General features: G+C 38.1%; 1 protein-coding gene across 5 annotated transcripts in view; it reads right to left on the bottom strand.

The window, feature by feature from the left end:
• Positions 1 to 4,817: 4,817 nt before the first annotated feature.
• SRBD1 (S1 RNA binding domain 1) overlaps positions 4,818 to 15,750 on the bottom strand; it is a 133,493-nt gene continuing 122,560 nt past the window's right edge. For all 5 annotated transcript variants that reach the window (XM_076334415.1, XM_076334418.1, XM_076334419.1 and 2 more), the window contains 2 exons: positions 8,339 to 8,523; positions 4,818 to 5,819 (listed from right to left, as the gene is read on the bottom strand). In XM_076334415.1, the coding sequence (XP_076190530.1) occupies positions 5,530 to 5,819; positions 8,339 to 8,523 (475 nt within the window). In that variant the 3' untranslated portion in view covers positions 4,818 to 5,529. The remainder of the gene's footprint in view (positions 5,820 to 8,338; positions 8,524 to 15,750) is intronic.

The following is a 15,750-nucleotide window of genomic DNA, read 5'->3' as shown; positions in this document are numbered from 1 at the left end:
GCAAGTGATGCACAGTACAATTGCTCACCACCCGCTGACCAATGCCCAGCCAGTCCCCGAGCAGCGGCCCCCCGGCCAGCTTTCCCCAGTTTATGTACTGCGCATGACGTCACATGGTATGGAATGTCCCTTTGGTCAGTTTGGCTGTGCCCCCTCCCAGCTTCTTGTGCACCTCCAGCCTTCTCAGTTGGCAGGGCAGGGGAAGCTGAAAAGTCCTTGACCAGTGTAAGCACTACCTAGCAACAACTAAAAGATCGGTGTGTTATCAACTTTGTTCTCATCCTAAATCCAAAACACAGCACTGTACCAGCTACTAGGAAGGAAATTAACTCTATCCCTGCTGAAACCAGGACAAACATACAAATGTAGTAGGATAAATGGTTCTGTAAGATAAGGAGAAAATAACACTTTGATTAATTTCTCTGAGGTGGTGGTCTCCAGATTACTTGAAGACAAACAGCTTCTCCACAAGTAAAAGCTGGAACTCAAACAGGTTTAATAAAGCTATGGAAATCATGTGGCTCCCCAGCTTACTAAGTGTTCCCTTCTTTGTTGCTCCTTGTGAAGGAGAACAAGAGAGGGAGACAAAACAAACAAACAAAAATTTCCAATGAGATTACTTGGACTGCTGTGTTGAGCATGCCTTAATCTTCTTCAATTCTAGAAGAAGCCGAATAAGCTAAAAGCTCTAACCAATGAAACGAGGAGTAAGCAGGCCAATTTAAAAAAGCTTATTGGCTCCTAGTCCGGGACAGAGAGCAGGTGAGATGAGATTTGAGTGCTTTACTCTGAACTTTTGGTTAGACTTAAAATGATCAATGGGATGAGTCATTCTGCTCGGGGCATGGCCACCAGTGCTCTCTCACTTCCCAAGAGTGGAGTGGAGAATCTCTTAGGATTCTTGATGCAGCTAGAACTTGCCCAGAGGAGACCTTACAGCTATAGGAACAGCATAAAACCCAGCAGATTGATTATCAGCAGCAAGTCCCATTGTACAAGCTCACACAGAAGCAATACTCCAGCACTGGTCCCTCCCAGACTGAAGAAATGTGACTGTTGATCAAGTTGCAGAAGCTGTAATAAAGTCTGTGGTACAATACATAGACTTCTCATGATTTGCCATGCAACTCCAGCTCTCTGGAAATTGCCATCAGCTGCAGAAAAACTTTATGAGAACAAGCTGACCTGTCACAAGTGACTCATGTCCGTCTGGAAAAATACCCAACCAGTCGAAGTTCCAACACGGATTAGATGGAAGCAACTGGTAAGCTCCTAGAGACACCTCTGAAGAAGCAGCACTCTTCAACAGCCTCCTGGCAGGAGGTACCTGTAGCCAGCACACTGTTGCAACATCCACTGAAAGGACTATTTAGAGGCTCAACTGGAAACAGGCAACCGAAGTTCTCTAAACTAGTCACTGAGGTTTGCTGTAAGAAATGCAGACATATCAGTTACTCATGAAGGTTTATGGAGTATGGATTCACAAGGATTTCTCAAGATGAAACACTTCTAAACATTTATAGCTTCTACATGCCTGTGAGGAGGGTGAAGAACAGCTGGGACTAGTAAACTGAGGTGCTCTCAAACCTCTAGAAGGTCTCCAATGGGGAGGAAGGGAATTACTGACTTGCCTAGCTTTTACGTATGCCCAGAGACACACCAACTCCCTCGCAGCTCTTTAGGAAACCTTGAACAAAAGGGAGTGACAGAGTAACACAGACTGGCTTAACCAACTTGTTCCCTCCACTTTCTCACAGGACTGATAGTCTTTAAGCAAAGCCAAGTAGTGACATAAATTAGCCTCAGCAAGGCTAGAAAAGCAAAGGCACTATTCAGGCTGAATCAAGAACTTGGCACCCACTTCAGAGCAGGTGAGGCTCCTTATATAGAGCTCTGAAATTAGGCAAATGTGATTCATGTTTTGTTTGTAGCTTCCAGGCATAGAGTTTCTAAGTGTATTTGTTGTTAAATAAATACAGACACCAAGTTCAAGACGCACTACTACAAAGCTGTTAGATTATTTGTTCTCCTGAATTATGCATTACCTTCTCTCAGTATGCAATTTTTTTAACACAAGTACCCCACAAAGCCCCAAATTCCAGCATGTCTATATGCCATATGGACAAGCTTCTCCAACCGTCTGCTCCTCATGGAAATTCTATTTGTTTTCCTATTGATTTTATTATGTTTAACAGCATACTAAATCATTCCTGAGGTTGACAAGTTTCTGGAAAATTGATATATGCTGTCTAAAACTGCCTGGGGCAGGAATAAAACCAAAACAAATGGCTTCTTTTAAACTCTTGATTTGCATTACTACAGCCAGGCATACAAGTGCCATCTTGTTTGGTAGAAGAATTCTTCTCCTTTGTGTAACATCTAAAGCACAGGAAATCTTTAGAAGCTCTTCTTACGGGTCTGCATATCGCAGGAAGGCGACTGCAAAATACCAGACTATTTGAGTGAGGGTGGGACTAAAACAGCAGATTGTCAGCTAAGATCAATGGGCTAGATTCTCTTGTGGAGAGGTGGAAGGGTGAGTAGATGCCTTGGAATCTACAGCTTAAGGCAAAAGTAAAATTTTTAGTGAGACTTTAAGACTTGTATTTAATTCTTCCCCTGAGAAACTGTACTTTGAAGCATTTAAGTAAGATCAGCATGAAGCAGGGGGTTTTTTGTTTGCTTTAAATCTTGGGGGCATCACCATTAAGCACTACAGAATTTGTTCCAAAGACTGGACTGCATCACAAAGAGCATCTCAAATGGGAAAAAGCACCCAGCCAGTAATTTTTTCTTGGTTCAGAAACTAAAGGGGGAGATGAATTAGAGAAAACAGTCTTGATTCTTTGATGTCAGAAATCTGAAAGCCACAAGAGTTCACGAGGAAAACTGATTAAGAAGAAAGAATTTTAAAATCTCCAGACAAAGACCTGACAAAAACTGAGAAGGTCATATCAACACATATTCATCCTTGTTAGGCTCTCATTAGGCTGTTATAACGGCTGTGTTCTGGCAAAGAAAAAAAAACTTGCAAAGAAAAAATATTTTTGTGGGAAGTAGTTAAGACACTGAATTAGCTGACAAATAATGGGATTACATTTGCAGAGCTGCAGACATATAAGACATTAATAGTCATAAACTTCCCATTTTGGTGTGATTAAAAAAATTCAAAGATAGAGATGACATTTTCCAATAGTGCCTGTGATGTCACCAAATAAGCTTCTGAGTTCTGCTAAGGAGAAACCAAACTAGCTCATGAGTATGTAAGTCGATTTGTAGGTCAGTCCTCTGAGTAAGCAAGAAGCCTCCTGTGAATTAACAGTGAGAAAAACAGTCTCAAGGAGATGTCTTTCATTTAGAGAATTTTATGATCATCCAAGAGATACACATAAAAATGCAGAAGATGCTACAGTCCTCATGACATTAAAGATTTAAAAAAAGAATTTCTGTAACAAACAAATAGTACAAAAAGAGAAAATAGTCTTCATCTTAGCCATTGAATTGAGCTTCAGGAGAAGATCAAGTTTATCTCCTTCTTAGAGAAGGCCAAGCAAATTTAGTTCATTTGCTAAGTGCTTAGATACTGTAGAGTTCATATATAAAGCTCAACAGAACTTACATAATTCTACTGATGAAGATAGGAGAAAATATTGCATTATCAGTGAACGCATCACTTGCAGAAGAAAAAATAATCTCATCTTATTTGCTTTGCACCTGTGTTTTCAGAGACAGTAACATGGTATCACAGTTTCTAATTTCATACCAACAAAATCTACTTTGCAGAAGTATTACAGGAAAATTTCAAAAGGCCTGAGAAACATGATTCCAAGCTGTGCAGACCTTCGCATCATAGAGAATGGTCCTTTTTTCTTCGGTAGACAAAATGCAGTGAAGCTAGTAAGATCCGTCTCCTTTTTTCCATCTGCTAAATGATTCCATAATCTCCAAAATACACTGTCTATAGCTAGCTCTTAACTTTGAAAATTAAGGCACAGAGCTGGGAGATTAAATGATGCCGACCTTTTCCTAAGCAATATATAGTCCCTGTGCCAACAGCTATTTGGACATTTGTAGTTAGAAACCTTGTCATCAAAGATGTTTGACACTCGCTACAGGTGTTGTCTGTGCTCATCTGTTAAAGACAGAAGTTTCTGCCAACTTACAGGCGAGTTTGATGACTTCAAAGGAAGAAACCTCCAACATGCCAAAAATTCCCTGGAAAGGCCACATACATCTGCTGTTGCTGGAGGCTCTTCTGCCACTGTACCATTGCCTGCCCTTTGCAAACTTGGCCAAATTGGTAAACCCTTTGAAACACCATCAAAACACCACCAAAACAAAAAGTCTCTAGGTGGAAGAAACAAACCTCATGCGCTAGGCACTCCTAGCAGGAAACAATGAGCATTCTTATTAAAACAGAAGTCTAGAAAAGCTTTTTAAGCATCTACATACAGCAAGAAGTTTTTTTATGGAGAATCATGCCTTCATGAGCATAGTGTGTGAAGACAAGCGTTGAAAAATTGTTCTCCACTCAAAACAGGCAGAAAAATACATTATCTCAAAGATGGAAAAGAATTAATGTCAAGTTAAAGGAGTCCAAGACAGACTGGAACTATTTTATTAAATCAGGAACGATACCAGGCCATGGGCTGTAGTCCGGTATTAAAGCTCAGGAAAGTGCATACCATTCAGAAGGTCAGATAAGTGCATCCTCACAAGCTGCATCCTTAAGCTGAAGTGTTACTGATGGAGCAACATGTTGGAAAGAAAGAGAACTAGGGCTGTTAAATCACTTGTAGAACCAGTACACTGAGAAAAGACGGCCAGAAATGTTTTTATTTTGCACAAGTATAGAACAACATAAATGTCTTTTGACACCTTTGAGCAAAGTTCCTTAAACCCCAAGGTACATCCAAGTGTGTTAATCAATGATAACTGAACAAGCAATAATAAGACAGGTAAACAGACGTCCTTAAAATGTTGCTTAAATAAATTAAAGCCGAATATTTCTGAACCATCAATAGTATTAGCAGATGCTCTTTTTTCAGTCTACTTTTGAAGCGATGTCATCACTGACTAACTTAAAAAGATCACTTTTTTTCCTACAACTAGGTACCCTCTTTTAGACTCTCAACCAGAAAACAGGCAAACTGAATGGGTGTTTTTTGAAGGGGAGCAGTAGATGTGTCTGCTCATGCAGTACTGACTAAAGATTGAGACAGCAAATCTTGCACAGACAGAACAGATAAGAGATCTGTCTGACAGTCCACTGGAATTTCGTTTGCTCTGCAGACAAAACAACAAGGTTGCTTGGAGGTAATCCAATAAACCGTTCCAACAATTATTAACAGAAAGGATTCAAGAAACGTGGAAAAACTGTTAGATTAAAAAAAAAAAAAAGAAAAAGCAGCAAGGCTGAAGGTTTGAAAATTTGTTCATTTTCAACATGCTCATTAAATGCCTGAATCTCCAGAACCTTGCTGACATTACTTAACCTTTAAAATGAAGGCTCAATCATAAAAAACCCTCTCATAAAACACGAATAAGATCCAACGTTATCCTCAATCGAGGAATATCGACATTAAGCACTTTAACTTCCACTCTTTCTCCAGGACCTAACCCCAGGCTTCTTCTCTTCTTCACTTTAGAAAGTTTTGCTTCTGTTATATTTCGCACTGGAATCAAACCTGCTTTTCCCACACCAATATCAACAAAAACTCCAAATGGCGTTGCATTTTCAACTTTTCCAGTCAGAACAGCACCAACGCTTAAGTCTTCAAAGCAGACTATGCTTCTCTTGAAGTCAGGTTTATCAAAATCTGTTATAAGAAACAAGAAACAAAAATAAGACACTGGAGAAAAAGCTTGCAATATTTTCTAAGGGTTGTTTCCAGCTGATAGTTTCTAATTAAGAAGTCATCCCAAGGTAGCTCTAAGGTCCCAAATACTGCTTCATTACATTTTTTAAATAAAGACCCATCTGTGACAAACAACTACTTTTTTGTATTTTATGAATCACTTTAAAAGACACCAATTAATGGAATAATAAGTATAGTGAACTCTGTGGTATGAAACTATCACAAGGGGATCAGAAGCGTGTAGTATATGAGCTAGTGACTGAAAGGTTCTTTAAATTTTCTTGGAGCTAGGTAGTAAAGACTTGAGGTGACTTATAACTTATAAAACTTATAACATAAGTTATACATAAAATTCTATTCCTATACTAATTTGTATACAGAAAGGTGAATACTCAGTCTCATCACATAATAAAGAGAAAAAAGTCAACAATGCATTGTTCTTAGGCTTGCTGTTCATCTGCACCATGACATCACACAATCAACTGTTTTCCATGACATGATATGCTCAACTGCTTCTATGCACTGGCAACTTAAAAAAAATCACACATGCATGATTATAACCAGGTAATATCCCAATATATTATATATATATCACAGATAGATCTCTTAAACTCTCTTGTTACTTGCTTACTACTTTCTGCTCCTGCAGAAAACCGTTCTGACCCATCTCAACAACTTCCCTTTCAACCTTTTCCTACTGCTGTTTTACCTTTTCCAAGATACAATAGGACTGACATTTTCCACACAGAGCCTCACCAAACCAGGATTGCAACCATCTTCCTATATTTGCCTTTGAGAAATAAAATACAGCCTGAACAAGTTTATAGCTAAAACGCACTGGAAATTAATCAGTCTGTAACTTCACCAGGCTGTGGGTCAGACCCCAATTGAGTACACAAGCTGGCAAATGCAGCAATAGACTTTGAATAACATCAGATTTTTCTACTGAAGGAATGTACCTAATTGCTCAAGTCCAAAATGGTTAATCCTTTTGTAACATTATACTGTGCAGTGGCACTTCAATGAAAAAAGCAACTAAACAGCCATTCAGGGCAACGAGCGTAAGAAGATTCAGAGGAACGATGGGAGTCTTTTTACATGTTTGCAAACCGGTTTTTTTTCCCCATCCTGGCAGATTCATTACAGTTACCTGATTAGCTGTTCAACTTCAATGTTAAAAAGACAATTTCTTGCAAGAAATGCCTTGCAAGACCTTGGCTAGAAAAAGATTTTTAAAATAATATGATAAAAATATTCTATTCTTTCCCTTTCCCCAAATAATGCTTCACATTTTTCTTTGTACTAAAACCATTCAGGAAAAATAAACATAGAATTTCAACTAAATTTAAGAGGATACATAGGAAAGCTACTCTTTGTCTGTAATACCCTAACGTCACATCTCTACTGTTGAGAACAACAACAGAACTGGATTCTCAACCAAGATTATTTTTTGAATCAGGGTAGAGTACAAACCATTCAATCTGCCTGAGCCCTGTTAGATGCGATGCATTTCCTCACTGACAGTCACTAGCAGGGTTGCAAAGACAATTAATTACAGCTATACAAGGCTACTAGGTTGCCTGCTCCAGTCACAGCCTGTCTATGGTAATACTGAATGTACTGGATCAGCAGAATATGAATATTTCCACTGAAGATTTTCTTTTGCTTTTCTATCTTCATATGTTAATAGTCTATCCTATTGTAATTTAGATGCGAGACCACCAGAACAAATGGTGACATAGAAAATACACATTTTCAAGATCAGTAGTGGGAAATATTTAAAAAGTCTACAAGGAAACTACTAATGAACCCAAAAAAGGGGGACAGAAGTGTTATTTTTTTAGGCATAAGTTTATTATTTGTTATTACCAGCCTGCATCTTTGCTGCCTACCTTTATCTTTTGCTGTCATAAGAGAATCCAGCTATAAGTTTCATTAAACAGCAGCATCTTCAGATGTTTTACTTCACTGCTTACCTCATCTTTCTTCCCTTCCACCTCAAACTGTTCAGCGCTACTGCAAAGTTTTAACCAAGGTAGGTCATGAGCCATGTGCTCCTATTACATTTTTCTCCAGGAACTAGTGCAATAAAAGAGCAGAACTACACACTACTACACTACTGCTCCACAGACCCTTATTACTACTGTTTCAGCTTGGTCTCAGCACTCCCCTCTGCGATGGAGAGCCAACGCAGATTTAATCAGTATAGAGTCAACATATTGAAACTATTTCATTTGTTAACAGCCATACAATTCCCCTTCCTACGGTTGAAAATGCCATGATTTAAGACAGGATTCACACTCCTTACCTACTGAGCTGGAAAGAAACATCTGACTATGGTATAGCCTTTATCTTGTCTGAGAAAAGAAATGGAGTTACACGTCCATGAAAATCACTACTGACTTTAGAAGAAAAAGTGCTGTTTAAAACTGGTATGCAGAACAAGCAAACAGATTACAACCTTCAAAACAAAGGTTTACCTGTTCGGATGTCAAAGCCTTCAGGCTGAGTCAGACCATCAATGATCAGCTGCAGTGTGTGCACCGTCGTATTTAGCTTTTTGGCTGTGCCTTCCAGTCCTTCCTTTTGAATTACTGCATTTACTTTTTGCTGCATATCTGATTTTCCTATGTCATTTGCGTTTCCTCCAATGAAAGATAAAAACCTGGGAAGTTCAAAACAAAGATAAAGGGAGATATTTGTAACATCCTTCAGTAGGAACTGAACCTTTGCTATACTTAGGGGTTTTAATTAGTTTTGCACTGATGCATGAACAAAACTTCGGACAAAAAATATGAACAGTGAACAAACAGTTTCCCAACTTCATATCCTCTCAACTCATCACTGATCTGAGACAAACATGAAAATTTTGAGTCTATCTGTATACATGTATCTCCTGGAACAGGCTACAAAACTAGATGCAAAATTTCAACATGTAAATCACTTCTCAGACCGATGATTTATGTCATGCTAAAACCAAATCTGATTATGACTGAAAGATTTATCTTACCATGAAAGTTCCCCAGAAATATGTGGGTTCTATAATACTGTCATTTTTATTGTCACTCTCATTCAAATCAAAATGAATGGCAATTTAGTAAAACAACAATTAACATTTAAAATATTAAATTAATACAAATAATCTTTAACCAAAATTAGGGATAAGAAAAACTTTACATAAAATACTTCTCTTGTCTATGAACTTCATGGTTAAGAAAAATTAGTTTTTCAGAAACTAAGGAATGATCAAGTCAAAGCAGTCACACAACACAAACACCCTCTTCCTTCTCTATTGTCACATACATACACACATTGCAGATCGAGACAAATTTGGACTGACATCTAAAAAGGCTGAAAAGAAATACTTAAAAATAAATACGTTTTGATCTGGGGTATCTTTTGGGTTTTTTTTATTTATTTAAAAAAAAAACACTGAGATTTTTAGTTCAGCAATGTTGGCACATATGCTGAGAAGCACAGAGAATAGATGACAAAAATTCACATGCAGTAGTGATGCCTTAGACAATGTTTATTTATCACTGAATAAATGTCCTTATTTTACTGAAGGACTTGAAAATGCAAACGAAGTCTTTAATGGATATAAACCAATGAAAATGAGGATGCAGCTCATAGAAGCTGAGCCACATCATACTAAATAAAGCAATTGGTCCTTCTCTCAGTAGACACTTCAGTTATCTGTCCTGCTGCCCTGCTCTGCATCTGTCCTGGTTTCGGCTGGGATAGAGTTAATTTTCTTCCTAGTAGCTGTTACAGTGCTGTGTTTTGGATTTAGGATGAGAATAACGTTGATAACACACCGATGTTTTAGTTGTTGCTAAGCAGTGCTTACACTAGTCAAGGACTTCTCAGCTTCCCATGCCCTGCCAGCGAGAAGCTGGGAGGGGGCACAGCCAGGACAGCTGACCCAAACTGGCCAAAGGGACATTCCATACCATGTGACATCATGCTCAGTACATAAACTGGGGGGAGTTGGCTGGGGGGCAGCGACCGCTGCTCGGGGACTGGCTGGGCATCGGTCGGTGGGTGGTGAGCAATTGCATTGTGCATCACTTGCTTTGTATATTCTTTTATCATTATTATTATTTTCCCTTCCTTTTCTGTCCTATTAAACTGTCTATCTCAACCCACAAATTTTACTTTTTTTTCCCCCCCCGATTCTCTCCCCCATCCCACTGGTGCAGGGGGGAGCGAGCTGTGGGCTGTGTGGTGTTTAGCTGCCTGCCGGGTTAAACCACAACAGCGTCTCACCATGAATAAGCCTTTTCCACTTTGCTTTATCATGTCCCTTATCGTCAGAGGGAGGCACATGGCTTTTTGCGTGTTCTCCACCACAGCAGACAGGTAGAATTGTTGCCCCTGTACTCCAGAGGTGAGTAAATGTTCCTTCCAAGTTCCTAAAAAAGATCCCTCCTTTCTGTCCATATCCTACTTCACAACAGGCGTAAACTACAAGCCGCAAAAGAAGTCCTGACCAGCAGGTTCATGCCCTGCACTTGGGAGTGGTGGGAGACATTCCAGCTTCATAAGAAAGCAAAAGCCCCAGGTACTCATCCTCCTTTCCCCCCCTCAAAAATACATGCTGTGCTTTTATCAAAACCTGAAGCTAGTATTTCTTTCTGGCAGGAGACACAGTGCAGGTTTCTTTGTTTCGTTGGTTTTTTTAACCTGAGGAACCCAACAGACATTATTTCAGGTGAGGAGTGATAAAAAGTTCTATGCACTGAAATACAAAATTAAATTTCTTTTTGAGAAAATATAGATTGAAGGAACATAATTAAAGCAATATCCAACTTTCCATAAGTTACAAAATTCATCTTTGAGCAAAAGGGCAAATCTTCACTCCAAAATGTCCACTAGTTTCACCAAAAGGACATCCATTAAAATTGGCTGTCAGGACTTCCATTTTTTTACTGAATTCAAGTGCAAGCATGGCGATTTAAGTGTACTGTTAGCTAAAACACATACATTTGCACTTAATAGTGATAGATACAATTTTCACGTTAATTTTATTAATGCATACAGATCTTTCACATGGCAATGTATGACGAAAAAAATTAATAAGGATTCAGTGGATGATGCTGTTCTCAGGACTTACTAAATTTTGTTTTGATTGACTGCATTTCAACTTTTGACATCACTTTTTAAAGTAGTTTGAGGTGGTTTGGAAACGAAGTAAATATCAAAACAGATGCAAAATTGTTTATAATATTAAATACAAATTTTTATTTTCCATAAACTAACAAGAAAACACTACTGCTACTCAAATATTTTGTCTAGTAAGAGCCTATATATGAAAAATATCAGACCTTCTGCGAAACCATCTTCTGTTGGTCTCAGAAGAGCACTAAAAGTGGTTGCAATGATAATACTGGAAATACACATAGGTCCAGGCAAAGTGTCCTTCACAAAACTCCTCGGGGCTGCTGGCTGCTAACGTTGATGGATGGACAATGCCCCACCAGAGCACTAGTGACAGGCAGCAGCTGCCCCAGCTTTGACTGACGTGCCAGATGTAGCATGACAAACCCGACCAGCCTCATGACTCAACCTTCTAAATAATGTATGCTTTACTGTACACCCCTATAAACAAGTTTGCTGACACTCACGTACTTGGCTTTATTTCACTTCAAATGGAAATTCAGCTTGAGTACCTCCAAGTAACATTTTTTCACCATTAGGATTTCGCAGAAGTGCGTTCACTTTGTAAATCGACAACAGGGTGGGTTTCGCTGCTAATAAGTGCAACCACATGGAACAGCCACCAATGTATAAAAAAACCCGTTACGTACAAAACTGTCAAACGTGTGGATAATGCAATCAGAATGCATGGCGCTACGTGCAGGCTGCTGGAAAGAAAACCAGCCCGAAACAGGACACAACCCAGGTGCCTGAGCCCTCAATTACTATTCATGAAAGTTATTTCACCCCCCGCTCCTTCCTCTGCCTCCCCCGCCCTCTGGAAATCCCAATGAAAGTATTTATCTGATATTAAAAAGGATTCCTCATCTAGGCAAGGGTGGTAGGTTTGGGCCCTATGTTAGCAATTACAGTTGTTTAAATAACTTATTAACATGGTTACTGCTCAGAATAAAATTTTGGCTCCACCTGAAGACGATGCTTAAACATGTGCCCAAGTCCAAGTACATGAGAAGTCCCACCGACCTCAGCATAATTATTAATGTTCTAAAAATCAGGCATTTGGTTAAGAATATTTCAGAATTATGTAGTATATTATAGGCAGAACAGAGCACTGTAACAAGGCCAAGTGTGCACATGCACACAAAAGAAATAATCTTTAACAGAAACAATGTATTTCTATTTTGGAAATTCTCACCGTTTTAGGTTAAGTTTTGGTAAAACCTACATATTAAAATATTTCCAAATAAAAGCAATTTCTTAGTGATTACGGATGTAGTTTTTAAAAATACTGTTGAATCTAGTTATAAATTTAATGTATCATTTTCACTCAAATGAACATAGCCTGAAAGCACTTAGAATAAAAAAATCAATATAAAGCACAAATCTCTGACTGAACAGTGGTGCATTATATTGATCATTTCTATTTTTAAATGTCATTGCTTAGAACAAAGTTAAATGTTTTTATTAAAAAAGCAACCCGACAACTTCCTTTGAGAGTTATTTCAAGGTCAGAAAAAAGGATATAGTTGGTAATAAGACTGGGATATGGCTATGGGGGGAAAAAAGAGGTTTCCCTTAATTTACATATTTTGATCTTTGTAATGTTAAACTATCTCACTACAATCTTTGAAATATCTCACTTATCCAATTTGTAAATGACAGTTCCAGCTGCACAACATAAGAACATGAATGATCTGTGCAAAAATGAAAGCCCTCCAAGTATTTTCCTGGCTACATATGTGAACTAAATAACATGTTGCAGTAGTTCAAGTGCTGTGTTTATCTACTAGAAAGATAAAACCTCAAGAAAAGTTAACAGAAATGGAACTGGGAAAGACGAGATTTTTTTTCTAAGTGAGGTCATTCTTGTAAGATATACTATCCTTATTTCCTCAAATGTTGAGTGTCTGAGTGAATGGTGAACTTTCTGTTCAAGGCACATCAACCCAGATAAAAGCTGCCAGAGTCTTAGGAGGGTCAGAACAGAGCGAAGTTTAGCTGGTTTAGAGTTTTACGGTTTTGAGATTTAGAGGATACTTGGAAACCTCTGCAACCACCTTAGTTTTAAAAGCAATCTTTGCAGTCTTACAGGACCTGCAAAGAATGGTCATGGCTAAATCACTGATGTTTTTATTTAATACATGATTTCATCCATCTTACCCAGATAAAGAAAAGTAGCATAAATGTAACAAATAAGCACATCATGTTCACTTAACATACACATCTGCACAAAATTATAGGACAGCCCTTGCAATACTTGAAAGATAATGCAAATTTCAGTGGAATGCAAAAAACAGTCAGAAAAGAGTAAAAGTATTACCAAGGGAAGCCTTCAGTAAATTTTTTACGAAGTTACTTTAACCCCCCCAAAAAGCTTCTTATAATGTGCGGGAGTTCTAAAGCTTTGCAAGGGTTTTAGTCACAGTCATTTCTGTTTTATGTAATCATTTCCAGCAACATGACTTAAGAGCTGGGAGTACTGGATTCATTACATTAAAGCAACATGATACGCCATTACATCTTGTCACAGTGCACACATGAATTAATGGTAATGCAACATAATCACTCTGAAAACAAAACAACTTTGCATTAGCATGCGCTTTGTTAGGTAAAATGTACATTCATGACAGTAGCAAACTTAAATTATGCAGACATTTATGTTTTAGTAGTGTTTTGAAATGCAAAAGCATTATTTGTATAATGCAGATGTTGACTGTTCTTGTTCTCACTAGTGATATGGATCCTCAGTTTTCGACTACTGATGCAGATTATATATCAAACAATATTTGTCCATTACTCTCTGTAATTAGTTGCTGGACACAAAAAGTCAAAGTTTCAAATATATTTAAAACTACTTATGTGGTTTAGCCAGATAAGGATATTTAAACCAATATGTTTTTCCTCAAATGCATAAATTATTACTATTCTAGATTATCTGACTGCATGCAGAAGATCAGAAAGCACTCAGATAGTTTATGACATTTTGAACATATAAATCTAAGAAACAATGAGTTTCTAAATGAGAAAAGAAATTCAGACACGGTTACATGGCAGCATAGCCACTTTGCTACCATACCATTAGGCATGCTGTTGTTAGCTGTTTTCATGACTACCAATACATCACGTAACTGAAGCGTAACCCGAGATACAAAATAGTGAAACATGATTAGTTATCCACAAAGAATTAGTACTACAGTTAAAAGGAGATCAATCCATTAAAAAGTTCATTTTTTTTCTTCATAACTTTTTTTTTAAATGCAACCACTAGGAAGTTATGTAAGTTTCAAAATTTCAGCAAATGAAAAAATACCACATGATTTATGGGTCTAGTATTTATAGTGTAACTGGAGGATAATTCTTTGTTATTTCCAAGTTCTTCTGATCATTCTTGTTAACTGTATATTTTACATCACATAAAAGTTTTAAAATGTCTTTATCAGATGGCAATTAGGAGTGAAAGCCTTTTCTGCTGTTCTATTTACCGACAAGATTACTTTCAAAAATACGTCCTCTAAAAATCCAGCTACCGAGTTAATAGTCAGACCTGTGAATGAACTGGCCTTCTAAAGTGATGAATATGAACTATTATTTATTAGGCTTAATGGCCCTAATTCTGCAAGTCGTCTCCTTAATTAGGGTTAGCCATTTCCTATCGGAAATAGTCATAAAGATTCATTAATTTACCGAGCTTAACTTTATTTAGGCTTTTAAAAAAAGAAACTTAAGAGTTTACTAAAAAAAAAATATTATTTTGCACATTAAACAGCTTGAATGCACACACACATGCGGGTGTACATGCAAGTACAGTCTTACTGAAGTGGACAAAAGATGATTCTGATGACTTTGTAGTGAATTTAAGGACAGGCATCCTACCACAGTAAAAACTCCTATCCTCTGTAAAATATTCACATGTAGACTGCATTATTAAATAGACCACAACAATTTGTTTTCATTGCTCAGACACCATACCAAGTAACTATTCCCCCCCTGATTTCTATTCCCCTTAAGCATTGACTCAGTTGCTCAGTGACTGGACAGACGCAAGCCAGCCCGGCAGAGCGCTGGAAATGCCGTCAAAGGACAAGTGTGCATTGCATAACAGGCAGGAGAGGAAGGCCTCTTTTTTTTGGTGGTCTCTCCCTAATCAACCTTTTTCCTTCTGCATTTTCTTATGTGTCAGTACTTGCCTTCAAAGCTAGCAAGTGCAGCTTTTCAGCACAGCAACTGAGATACTGCGGATCAGCTGCTACATCCACCCGTGTAAAGAGTAGCAGAAACACCAGAGAGATTTGAAAAATGATCAGTCCCTCTACAATGGAATATAAAAAGTTATCAACATACATGCTTTCCTGAAATGAGCATCAAATCCAAATGTTTTACTTCGGCAAAGAATAAGCACATGAACAAGCGCTTTGCTGAATCCTCTGGGGATTCTGAAGTCCTTTGGGGGATATCAAGCAGCATTATCAATACACAACGAAGGGCGAGACATGAATCTTCACTGCAAGTTACTCGGCTCAGTACGTCAAAAACTTCTCTTAAGGCATAATCAGCTGCAGTGAGCAGTACCATCCTCTACCAGGCAATGTCCTAAACCGGGGTAATTAGCCAAGGAAGATCCTCGCCTGCGTTATGCTAAATCACAACTTTAGATCTTTCATAAATATTGGTAAAATATTTCTAAGTCAGACTGAAACACAACCTGTCTGCCAGATGCTGCAATCTGTGACCA

This window comes from Aptenodytes patagonicus, chromosome 3 (assembly GCF_965638725.1).
Source record: "Aptenodytes patagonicus chromosome 3, bAptPat1.pri.cur, whole genome shotgun sequence".
In the NCBI taxonomy this organism is placed as follows: domain Eukaryota; kingdom Metazoa; phylum Chordata; class Aves; order Sphenisciformes; family Spheniscidae; genus Aptenodytes; species Aptenodytes patagonicus.
The sequence above is the reverse complement of the archived record's forward strand: the minus strand, read 5'-3'. Positions and strand labels throughout refer to the sequence as shown.